Source organism: Canis lupus, chromosome 27 (genome assembly GCF_011100685.1).
Source record: "Canis lupus familiaris isolate Mischka breed German Shepherd chromosome 27, alternate assembly UU_Cfam_GSD_1.0, whole genome shotgun sequence".
In the NCBI taxonomy this organism is placed as follows: Eukaryota; Metazoa; Chordata; class Mammalia; order Carnivora; family Canidae; genus Canis; species Canis lupus.
Genome location: NC_049248.1, coordinates 26,567,449 through 26,580,472, shown reverse-complemented (window position 1 = coordinate 26,580,472; position 13,024 = coordinate 26,567,449). Strand labels below are relative to the sequence as shown.

The 13,024-nt window shown below is 36.5% G+C and overlaps 1 protein-coding gene across 1 annotated transcript in view; it reads right to left on the bottom strand.

Annotated features, from left to right (window-relative positions):
- Positions 1-7,159: 7,159 nt before the first annotated feature.
- The window catches only part of MRPS35 (mitochondrial ribosomal protein S35), a 41,778-nt gene continuing 35,913 nt past the window's right edge, over positions 7,160-13,024 (bottom strand). The window contains exon 8 of the mRNA NM_001284487.1: positions 7,160-7,444. Coding sequence (NP_001271416.1) covers positions 7,175-7,444 — 270 coding nt within the window. The 3' untranslated portion in view covers positions 7,160-7,174. The remainder of the gene's footprint in view (positions 7,445-13,024) is intronic.

The following is a 13,024-nucleotide window of genomic DNA, read 5'->3' as shown; positions in this document are numbered from 1 at the left end:
CATCCTTCACTTGTATGCATTCTTTTTCCAGGTGCAAATATTACCTGCAGGTATTTCAGCTCTGTCCCAATCTTACACCAGATCTACACAGCCCCCTCAAAGTGCAGGCACTTTAATTCAAGTCTCCAATGATTTGAAACTTTAGGCCCTTAATCTAATACTTGAAACCCTTTTGAAATGTGAGAATAGATATTAAAAGATAGCTAATAAGCATGAAGAATAGATAAGAAAAAAATACTATTACAGGAGTAATAAAATAGTACTGTTTTCTCTTATGTTAAATTATCCAGTGGATTAAGAGGTGTTTGTTTCTTTCCCTTGGGTGGTGGGGGGGGGGGGCGTGCGGAGTCGATGTCTGTAAAGAAATATACAAAATCTCTATCAGTGGAATATTAGCCACAAATGAAAGTCTGAATTAAAAAATTTCATTAATTTATCCTTATTTGCTAGTCATTATAAAATATCATGCCCATACTATGTAGGGAGGACATAAAGATTTAAACTATCCTAAAATTATAAATAAATAATTCAGGAAGCAAGCAGTCTTTAAAAATTATTTGTATATATAATCTTTGAAAAGATTTCTTTAAAATATATACAAGTTGTTTAAAGGTTTCCCAAAAACTAGGGCTACTAAAAGTCCCCCCCCCCACCTTGGTGTTTCAGAGAATTTGCTCATTTCCTAAAATTGATAGTTTTATAGAAATGATCATAATTTGAGAAAACATATTTACCTTTGTAAGAAAATAAACTCATATCCCTTCCCTTCTTCAGCCACTACCTTAGACCATCAGATAAACTGAGTAAATTTATTAGGCTGTAGGTATGACCAGACCAGAGTCAGCCAGGAAGCAAAAACTGCAGGCCTAGAAACTATGTCCTTCCTGGAAACCACAAGGACCAAAAGAGAACTGAATAGAATTTGAAACTTTCCTAAGAAACAAAGATTCTCAAGGCCCAGTCAAAAACCAAGGCCAAGTGTAACCAATTGTTACACTCAGTTGCAAAGTAACCATGATACTGAAATTTGTCCAACACTGTAACTAGCCAGACCTCTTTTACAAGTCTGTAACTGGCCAGTATTATGAAATACTTACCAGTGTTGGGAAGAATCTATGCAACATAAGAACTGAAGTATGCTACAATTAAGGAAACAGATTTGTCCTATTTCTTAGTTGCCTACATGTTCAAGCAACCTCTGAGTTACGTAACTTTAAAGTTTGAAGTCAGCAGTAACTGTATATTAATGCAGCAAATATCCCTTAGATTCGTTATAAGGATAAATATGATTATGTTCATTGTTATGTTCATATTGGCTCAATTAATAAAGGACAAAGATCCGACTAATAACAGTGTTGTTTAATCATTGCTAAAATTACAGTAACAGTAACTGCTTTCCATTTGAGGCAGTTCTGTATTAATCTTACAACTGTAAGATTATGCCATTAGGTGTCAATGTTACAGCCTGTCTTCAGGCCAGTTGCCTGGAGATAACCAAACTGCAAAGACTAGAGGGTACAATGCTCTACAAGACACCAAGTATCAGTCTGGAGTGGGGAGATCTGGCTTAAGAATACCTCAAGTTTGACTGATTGACTAGAATGATTCACAGCACTCAAGGAAAGTTGTTATACTCACGGTTATGGTTTATTACAGGGAAAGGATATGGATTAAAATCAGCCAAGGGAAGAAGCATGTAGGAAGAAGTCATACAGGGTTCTCTGTGTTGTGTGTGTCCTCTTCCCCTGGAAGCAAGATGTGCTACTTTTCCTGTTCCTGTACCAGTGTATAATATGCCTAGAGTTTTGCCAACTCGAGAAACCTGCCTGAACTTCAGTGCTCAAAATTTTTATAGAGGCCCTATTACATGGGGATTACAGAGATTACCTGGGTGGTTAATCTCTGCTGCCAGGTGGACTGATCCCAGCTGACTCAATGCCCCTCACTAAATCATTGGTTTTCTGGCATGGCTGAGACTGTCAGGTGTGGCCAGCCCCACTCTAAAATCCATTGTGACTGGCTCTCACCCTAAACAAAGATACTCCTATAAGGTATGACATAGATGACCTTCTAAAAGCTGCAGGCAAAGGTCAAAACCTCTCTTTGGGCCAGGTCAAATTCTTTATCACATATCATTACTGCTTTCATCTGCACTGTATTATTACTACAGGACAGATGACCCTAATCAACCACCTCTTTACATGTTCTCAAATGATCATTTCTCCTCAACCTGTTTTCAAATGTTTCCTTCTTCAATCCTGTTTCTGCATCTGAATTTCTCTAAACTCCATGAATCTCTAAGAAATATACCATTTCAATATATTTAAAGTATGTTTTAAACTGACCTAAAAGTTGTGTTACCTAACATTGCTTTTCATTTATTATTTCCAAACACTGGATTACAACTCATCTCTCCTTTTTGCAATTAAGTTCATTTTAGTGTCCTCAACAACATAGATTCCTGGCCTTGTTAATAGTGTATCATACCTTCATTTCATATAAATCCTTTGGATAATTGTTTTGAAATTCTTTTTGGCTTTCATTTATGTTCTCTAATTCTGTTAGGCAAAGTAAGTCTTAGACAAACAACAAACTCAGTAATTCCTCTATTTTAACTTAATCACAACTTTGGAAATGGTAAGAAGTAACAGATATATTTAAAAATACTGAATTGACAGCTAAATTGAATGGAATGTTTCATAGAGTAGTTCTTATAGTTTACTCCAATTAATTTCTAGGTCCTTTTATCCCTTATCTCTTTTCTGAGCTGTAGAAGCTCAAACTGGGGATCTAGAGAGACCAATACCAGTTAACCTCCATTCCCACTTTTCTGTAAGCTTGGGCTTGAAGAACTGACCCCAGAAAACAGAAAGGAGGATGCTAAACAGAGCTGAAGTAAGCCCAAAGGAGAGGAATGGGACAAACTTTCCAGGTTAGAAAATACTTCCAAGGAGCTGTTTCTAATCAGAAATGGCATCTATGAAAAATGCATTGGGTAGACAGTTATGCAAAAAAGCACTGAACTATATTCAGGGGCCTGGGTTCTGGGCCTAGCTCTCCAAATAACCAAAATCATTTCAGCTGGTCCCGACTTATGACTCAACTTATGATTTTTCGATTTTACAATGCTGTGAAAGCAATAACACATTCTGTGGAAACCACACTTCAAATGTTGAATTTTGATCTTTTCCCAGACTAGTGATATGTGATGATATGTTTTTGTGATGCTGGGCGGTGGCAGCCACAGCTCCTATTCAGCCATGTGATCACAAGAATAAACAACCAGTACACTGACAACCACTTCATACCCATACAACCATTCTGTCTTTCACTTTCAGTACAGTATTCAATAAATTATATGAGACATTCAACATCTCAGTATAAAATAGGCCATTACACATTCTTCTCAAGTACACATGGTACATTCTCCAGAATAGATTACATAGTGGGTAAAAAATCAGGTCTCAATCAGTACAGAAAGACCGGGATCGTATCAAGCATATTTTCAGATCACAATGCTTTAAAACTTGAACTCAATCACAAGAGAAAATTTTGATAAAACAAATACATGGAAAAAAAAAGAGCATTCTACTAAAGAAATAATGGATCAACCAGGGAATTAAAGAAGAATTTAAAAAATACATAGAAACAAATGAAAATGAAAACATGACAGTTCAGAACCTTTGGGATGCAGCAAAGTCGCTTCTAAGAGGGAAGTGTATATAAGCAATAAAAGCCTTTCTTAAGAAATAAGAAAAGTCTAGAATACACAACCTAGCCTTACACCTAAAGGAGCTGGAAAAACAACCAAAAATAAAGTCTAAACTCAGCAGAAGTGAGTCAATAAAGATTAGAAAACAATGAAATAGAAACCAAAAGAAGAGTATAACACATCAACGAAACTAGGAGCTGGTTCTCTGAAAGAATTAATAAGATCAATAAACCCTTAGATTTAACAAAAAGACCCACATAAAATCATGAATGAAAGAGGAGAGATTACAACCAACACCAAAGAAATACAAACAATTATAAGAGAATATTATGAGCAATTATATACCAACAAAGTAAGTAAGTAATCTGGAAGAAATAGATGCATTCCTAGAAACATATTAAATACCAAAACTGAAACAGGAACGAATACAAAACCTGAACAGATCCATTACCAGCAAAGAAATTGAAGCAATAATCAAAAATCTCCCAACAAACAAGAATAGAGGGCAAAATGGCCTCCCAGCAGAATTCTACCAAGCATTTCAAGAAGAATTAATACCTATTCTTCTGAAGCTGTTTCAAAAATTAGAAACAGATGGTGGAAAACCTCCAAACTCATTAGAGGCTAGCATGACCTTGATCCCAAAACCAGACAAAGGCCCCACCAAAAAGGAGAATTACAGACCAGTATCCCTGACGAACATGGATGCAAAAAGTCTCACTAAAACACTAGCTAATAGGATCCAACGGTATATTAAAAAGGAGTATTCACCACGACCAAGTAGGATTTATTCCTGGGCTGGAAGGGTGGTTCAACATCCACAAATCAACCAATGTGATACACATTAATAAAAGAAAGGATAAGAACCATATGACATTCTCAATAGGTGTAGAAAAAGCATTTGACAAAATAAAGCATTGATAAAAACTCTGTTGTGTAGGAACAGGAGGAACATACCTCAATATTATAAAAGCCATTTACAAGAAACTGACAGCAAATATAATCCTCAAAAGGGAAAAACAGAGCTTTTCCTCTAAGGTCAGGAACATGATAGGGATGTCCACTCTCACCACTACTGTTCAACATAGTATTAGAAGTCCTGGCCTCAGCAATCAGACAACAAAAAGAAATAAAAGGCATCCAAATCAGCAAAAAAGTGAAATTCTCATTCTTTTCAGATAACATGATTCTCTAGGTGGGAAACCCAAAAGACTCCATCCCAAAATTGCTAATCTCATACAGGAATTCAGCAAAGTGGCAGGACATAAAATCAATGCACAAAAATCAGTTGCATTTCTATACACAATGAGGCCGAAGAAAGAGAAATCAAGGATTCCATCCCATTTACAATTGCACCCAGAACCATGAGATACCTAGGAATAAACCTAACCGAAGAGGTAAAGGATTTGTACTCTGAAAACGATTAAAAGAATTTTCTTATAAAAGAAATGAGGAAGACAAAGAAATGGAAAAACATTCCATGCTCATGGATTGAAGAACAAATACTGTTAAAATGTCTATAGTACCCAAAGCAATCTATACATTCAATGCATCCCTATCAAAATACCATCAACATTTTTCATAGATCTGGAACAAACAATCCTAAAATTTGCATAGAACCAGAAATGACCCCGAATACCCAAAGCAATCTCGAAAAAGAAAACCAAAGCTGGAGGCATCACAATTCCAGACTTCAAACTCTGTTACAAAGCTGTAAGCATCAGTACGGTATGTATGGTACTGGCACAAAAAACAGACACACAGATCAATGGAACAGAATAGAGAACCCAAAAATGGACCCTCAACTCTATGAGCAACTAATCTTCAACAAAGCAGGAAAGAATATCCACTGGAAAAAAGGCAATCTCTTCAAAAATAGTGTTGGGAAAAGTGGACAGCGACATGCAAAGAATGAAATGACCACTTTCTTATATCATACACAAAAAATGAAGTCAAAATGGGTGAAAAATCTAAATGTGAGACAAGAATCCATCAAAATCCTAGAAAACACAGGCAGAAACCTCTCTGACTTCAGCCACAACAATCTTTTGCTAGACAAATCTCCAAAGGAAAAAGAAACAAAAGTAAAAAATGGGGATCCCTGGATGGCACAGCGGTTTAGCGCCTGCCTTTGGCCCAGGGCGCGATCCTGGAGACCCGGGATAGAGTCCCACATCGGGCTCCCGGTGCATGGAGCCTGCTTCTCCCTCTGCCTATGTCTCTGCCTCTCTCTCTCTCTCTCTGTGACTATAATAAATAAATAAAAATTAAAAAAAAAAAAGAACTATTAGGACTTTATCAAGATAAAAAGCTTTTGCACAGCAAAGGAAATAGTAGACAAAACTAAAAGGCAACCTACAGAGGGAGAGAAGATATTTGCAAATGTGCTATCAGATAAAGGCTAGTATCCAAAATCTGTAAAGAACCTATCAAACTCAACACTCCCCCCCCCCAAAAAAAAATCCAGTCAAGAAATGGGCAGAAAAAATGAATACACACTTCTCCAAAGGCATACAAATGGCCAACAGATACATTAAAAAAATGTTCAACATCACTTAGCATCAGGAAAATACAAATCAAAACCACAATGAGATATTACCTCATACTAGTCAGAATGGCTAAGTTAACTCAGGAAACAATAGATGTCAGTAAGGATGCAGAGAAAGGGAAACCCTCTTACACTGCTGGTGGGAATGCAAACTGGTGCAACCACTCTGGAAAACAGTAATGGAGGTTCCTCAAAAAAGTTACAAATAGAGCTATCCTATGATCCAGCAATTGCATTACTAGGTATATCCAAAGGGTATAAAAATGGTGATTCAAAGGGGCACATGCACCACAATGTTTACAGCAGCAATGTCCACAATTGTCAAAATTCAGAAGGAGCCCAGAAGTCCACTGACAGATGAATGGATAAAAAAGATGTGATATATATATATATATATATAGCACAAGTATGTAATATATATATACACACACACACACATATAAATATTACTCAGCCATCAAAAAGAAGGAAATCTTACCATTTGCAACAACATAGATGGGAACTAGAGGATATTATGCTAAGTGAAATAAGGCAGTTGGAAAAAGACAAATCCATATGATTTCACTCATATGTGGAATTTAAGAAACAAAACAGATGAACATTGGGGAAGGAAAGGAAAACTAAAATAAGGTGAAAATTGAGGCATGGCAAACCATAAGAGACGCTGAATTCTAGGAAATAAACTGAGGATTGCTGTAGGGTGGGGGGATGGGTAACAGGTGATGGGCATTAAGGAGGGCACTTGATGTAATAGCACTGGGTCTTTTACGTAACTGCTGAATCACTAAATTCAACGTCTGAAATAAAAAAATCTGATGTCGGTTTTTTTTAGCATTTTCAAATTTATATCAAATGAGATAATGATCACAGATATATCATAAAATTAATACATCAAGTAGATTTTTCTACATAAATCACATTAGATTTAATAGTTTCTTCACTGATTCTTTGTACTGAGAAAGTGTATTTTCATTGTCCCCCTTGTTCTTAAGGCTAACAACAGACTTTTTGTAATCTTCAACTTCCTTTGTACCAAGGAGCTCTTCTTCATTTATTTCCAGATTTTTCTCAGCAGCTTTCATTTGGAGAAGTGTTTGTAGGATATTTTTTTCAGAGGAGCTATTTTCCCATATATACTCTTCCATGTCTGCTTCAGTCTTATCTTTCTCCCATTCTTCAGTTTTCTGAAAGGAAAAAGTGAGTTCTGAAATCTGAGAAATACTACCCAAAAACAAAGTTTTGTTTTGTTTTAGGGAAAGGGAATTTGCAGAAATGTGGAGAGTCCCTGTCAGCACTTTGTATGTCACCTCCAACTTACCTCTCTTAAAGCACTGCTATCCCCCTGTACCAACTGTCTCAGGACCACACACTGTTACATGACTATTGCACTACCACACACTAACTCTACCCACATAGTTTACACTTATCTGCCTTGCAAAAAAGTTCACTCATAAAGCGATACTCTTTCCCAAAAAGATACAGGAAACTCATTTTTTGCAGCTTTCTATCTATCTAATCCCTAAACTCTAACATATCAATATTTCACATTTCTGAGGTTAAGAATAATGAGTTGAGAAGAGACTGTATTTATCTTTGTAAGATGCCTGTGGATGACAAGGAATACCAATTATTAAAATAAAATAAAAATATAAAATACACGTGTAATACATGATTTTTAATAATAATGACTTCATATATTCTGGAATTTTGTTTTGTTATTATCTTTATTTCCTGTTCCTAGAATGGAAACCATATCTGTTACTACTTGTTTTCTCTTAAAAAATTACTACTATTCTATTCTAGCATAAAATATGCTAGAAGAGGTTTTATAGTAATATAATTCGGATTTATGATTTAGATGAAGATGTAACATTCTATGAAAAATCAAGGAATACAGCTAATAAGTAATATGCCCTGGTTCAAAGAAGTGCTGAATGCCAGCCACATTCTTTCTAAATTAACACATAACATACTCTGAGCTATTTGCTATTATGGAATCACCCAATATTCTTATAACTTTTGAAGGTGGTAAACTCCTCAAATTAAAACATTTTTTAAGTATTAAAAGAAACATTTGTAAGGCTGTCAGAAATCTGAAAACTCCTCTTCAAAAAAAACCCCAACTTGAGCAGAGAACTCCAAGTCTTCTCAGAATTAAGTGAGTGCCGAGGAGACAGCTGCCATTTCTGCCTCCTTCCTGTTCTCAACCTCACTATTAAGAGTTCATGAAAAGCACTGGAAGTTTGTCCCTCAAAGGGTTAAGCGGAGCCCTGCCAACTGCAAACAGGCCACTAGACTCCGCTCCAGCTCCAATAACCCCCATTCGCTAACCCCATTCAGATCACTGAAGGCCATGAAAGAATCTCCTCCACCACAAAGAACCATAAGAAAAAGAAATATTCATTTAATCCTTCAAACTCAGTACCTTTTCCTTCAAGAGAAACCAATAGGATGTAGACTGTTTCCCCTGACCCTCAAATTCTTCAGCCAAAGTGAGGTATCTATACTCACAGCTCCCTATATACTGTTTGCCCCACCTCCCTATCCTGAATTTATGGCTGAGGATAATGTCTTAACTAATGTTCTAGAAATATATTATCTGGTTGAGAATCAACTCTATGCCCATTTTGTATCTAGTCCTGAGGCTACAGACTTAGCCGAGGGGTAGGGTGGGTAGATAATGTGCAACAATTTCTTGTGCCCTGTGTGTACAAGCAAATAATTTCTAACAGCCATACTCTAAATTTTACATTAAAAAGAAAATTGACCAAATTATCCTACCCCATATAATTTTTACTGTAATATTTGGAGAAGAAATAAATGTCAGCCCCTTAAAAAAAAGCTCTAAATTAAATGTATCATTGGTCCTATCTACACTTGGAAGTGCTTTAAATGCTAACCCAGTGTCATAGTTTCTTCATAATTCTAACTTACAAATCAAGTATCTTCAAGATGCCAACAAACCCTTTTATAAAATCTACCTCATACTTTTTAAAATTCCTAATCTACCTCATTCTTAACTGCTAGAAGACAATTAAGACAAGTAATTAAGAGATTTTTTTTTTTTAATTATAACTTTCACCTAGGTTTCTGGATTTTCTTAACTGCTTTGAAATAGATGCTTAAACAGAAGAAGTAACCAAAGTAAATCCATTAGTAGTTTCTAACATTTCATTTATCTTCCCCTTATACTTGGTCTATATAATGCTACACTGCTTTGCTAAAGTGTTATATGTGTGCCATGGTATTTTTTTTTAAATATTTTATTTATTGATTCATAGACACAGAGAAAGAGGCAGAGACACAGGCAGAGGGAGAGGGAGAAGCAGGCTCCATGCAGGGAGCCCGATGTGGGACTCGATCCCGGGTCCCCAGGATCACACCCCAGGCTGCAGGCGGTGCCAAACTGCTGCGCCACCGGGGCTGCCCTGTGCCATGGTATTGATCCCCTTAGGCCTCAGGTGGCCAGGAGCCTGGAGTAGCAGGGGCACCCTCCTCCAGTTATCTCAGTAAAGAATTTTCTATGTGTGTCGTAACATAAAAGCGCTTAGGAAATCCTGCACTAAGGAATAATGTACATTTACTGGAGAAAATCACTTCTATTTTAAACAGTCAATGGTAAGTGAAAGTACATTCTGTAGAAGGCATGGATTCCTACTAATCCCAGACACAAAGCAGTGTTAAGTCTTAGCTCCAAGCTAAACTAAACAAAACTCATGTTTTCAATAATCCTAACTTTAGGATCCAAATTCTGCTAAATTCCAAGATAATAACAATACCAATAAATTAAACATTTATTATATGCCATGGACCTTAAATGTTTACATATGTTAATTATTTCATATAATTCTTATTGAAACCTACTGGGTTAGATGTTAACATCTCTCCAGAAAGAAAACTAGTATTGTGGAAGTTAAATAGAGGGCCACAGCCACCTGGGAACGTTTAAGATTTCAGAATTTTTTGTATATTAGATAGTTAATGCAGGGCATATACAATATATTGTAGAACATTTCCAGAGAAGATCTATTGGCAGCACTCCAAAAATCAAATACATTAACATTTCTGTAGCAACGTGTATGCAGTCACACTAAATGAGATAAACAAAGGCTATAAATAGCTTTTCATCCATTCAAGTCTCATTTTGCCACCAAATAAGTTATGAAAAGACTAGCAATTTCCAAAGCTTTCTGGGTTTCAGAGTTAGGGGATATATATCTATGATCTGCTCAAGATCACAGAGTGAGGTGGTATCATACAATAATTAATATGGGCTTTGGTGTTTTATTGAACTCAGTTTAGATCCTAGCTTCATCACTTACTACTGTGATAGGCTTGCGTTTCTAGAAGTGACTCTGTGCTGTTCTGTGGATTAAAAGAGATATGGAATAGCCATTACCTGGCTCATAGTAAACACTAAATAAATGCTTGCTACTAATAACACAGCTTATTAAGATAAACGAAGGACAGTGGGATTCAAATTCTTGTTAGCCTACCTGCAAAATGTTTGTCAAGGGCATCACTACCCCTATCAAACAGTAAACTGAAACTTTCAAGGTAAATATAAACACACACTTGTCTAAATGTTCTACAGTATTCCCACTCACAAAATTGTATCACTGATTTTTATAACATTTGTATAAAATAGTTACAGAAACAAGAGATCTTTATTTCTTATCATTGATTAGATTTAATTTTCTCCATTAATTGTTCTTAAAAATAACTATATTATCTCCAGTTTCCTGAAGTCTCCTTTGGGTATAGGCCTTTTATGTCTAATCAGATGTAATTAGAAAACACACATACACACACAAAAAACAGCATTCATGTCAAGGAAAAGAAATCTACTTTTTTGAAGTCCTATGATAAACATAAGATTTTTGCAACATCTTTAGAATGTCTCCGTTTTTGAAGCAGGAAAAATAAAAGCTGATTTACTTTTTGAGGGAAATCTTTTCTAGTCATTAATATATGTTTTCACAGAGGAGTGGCAACCAAATAGAGCTTGTCAGTGGAGAGAGAACAGAGCTAACAGAAAGAGATGCTAGTCTATAAATGACATATTAAGAAGCTATTCTAAAACATCTCCTAATCTTTGTCAATGATATAAAAGCAATAATACTTTCCATAATGCTTGTCACTTTAGAATATCTCTCATTTCTGAGAGTTATAAATATAAAATGCTTGGGCGCCTGGATGGCTCAGTCAGTTAAGCGTCCAACTCTTGGTTTCAGCTCAGGTCATAATCAGGGTCCTGAGATCAGGCCCTGATCAGGGCTCCATGCTTAGCATGGAGTCTGCTGGAGATTCTTTCTCCTTCCTCCTGCTCATGCTCTCTCTCCAAAATAAATAAAATCAAATCCTTAGGGGGGAAAAAAAACCCTCAAAATTATTTTTACAATAAGATTTCTACTTTCAAACAGGATGCAATAAGTCATGTCTCCGCTCTAGCTAGAACTAAAATAAAGGCAAGAACAGGTGACCCCTAAACACAGATTTCAACTGTGTGGGCCCACTTATACATATATACATATATTTTTTGGATACAGTCCAGTACTGTATTTTCTCTTCCTTATGATTTTCTTAATAACATTTTCTTTTCTCTAGGTTACTTTATTATAAAAATATAGTATATAATACATATAGCATACAAAATATGTGTTAATCAACCATTTGTTATCAGTAAGGCTTCTGATCAACAGTAGGATATTAGTAGTTAAATGCTGGGGGAGTCAAAGGTTACACACAGATTTTCTTTTCTTTTCTTTCTTTCTTTCTTTTTTTTTTTTTTTTAAGATTTTATTTATTCATGAGAGACACAGAGAGAGAGAGAGGCAGAGAGACACAGGCAGAGGGAGAAGCAGGCTCCACGCATGGAGCCCGACGTGGGACTCGATCCCAGGTCTCCAGGATCACACCCCGGGCTGAAGGTGGCGCTAAACCGCTGAGCAACCGGGGCTGCCCACACACAGATTTTCGACTAATGGGTTGATGCCTCTAACCCCTGCACTGTTCAAGGGTCAAATGTAATTGATTACCTCTCTAAATCTTAAAGATATCAGACAGTTTCCGGGATGCCTGGGTGGCTCAGTTGGTTAAGTGTCCAACTCTTGGTTTTGGCTCAGGTCAGGATCTCAGGGTCCTGGGATGGAGTCCCGACTCGGGCTCCCCATTCAGCAGGGGAGGATTAGGATTTTCTCTGTCCCTCTCCCTCTGCCTGCACCCACCTCCCTGCTTGTACTCTCTCTATAAAATAAATAAATCTTAGAAAAAACAAAGAAAAGATACATATCAGAGAGTTACAGAATCAATGATGACTAGATGAATGTAAATTCTAGGCTGCAAGGATATGAAAAGGATCCTTCTGAAAATCTCCAAACATTTTCTTTATGGAGGGTATTTTCCAATTCTATACAAGACTGGCACTTAGCTCATGCATGATTCTTCTTGGGAAAAGAGGAACAAGTGAGGTTTGAGCTGTTATCCAGGGCTTTAATATGACAGACTAGAACTGAAGAGCGCCAAACATGACTGGTTTTAGTTCTGAGGCTCCTTATGGGAAGTTGGGGAGTCAGAATCAGGCTCCTAAATAGCTGAATGAAATCTCCCATAATCTCATAATGTTTAGGAGACAAAGTCCCACTAGAGGGAAGAAGTTGTGCTCTAAACACACAACTAATCTCCCTTTTAAAACTCTTGTCAGATTTTGCTGCAAGGTTAAAGGTTACCAAGCTAAGCTCAAAATCTCTGAAGAGTACAAATGA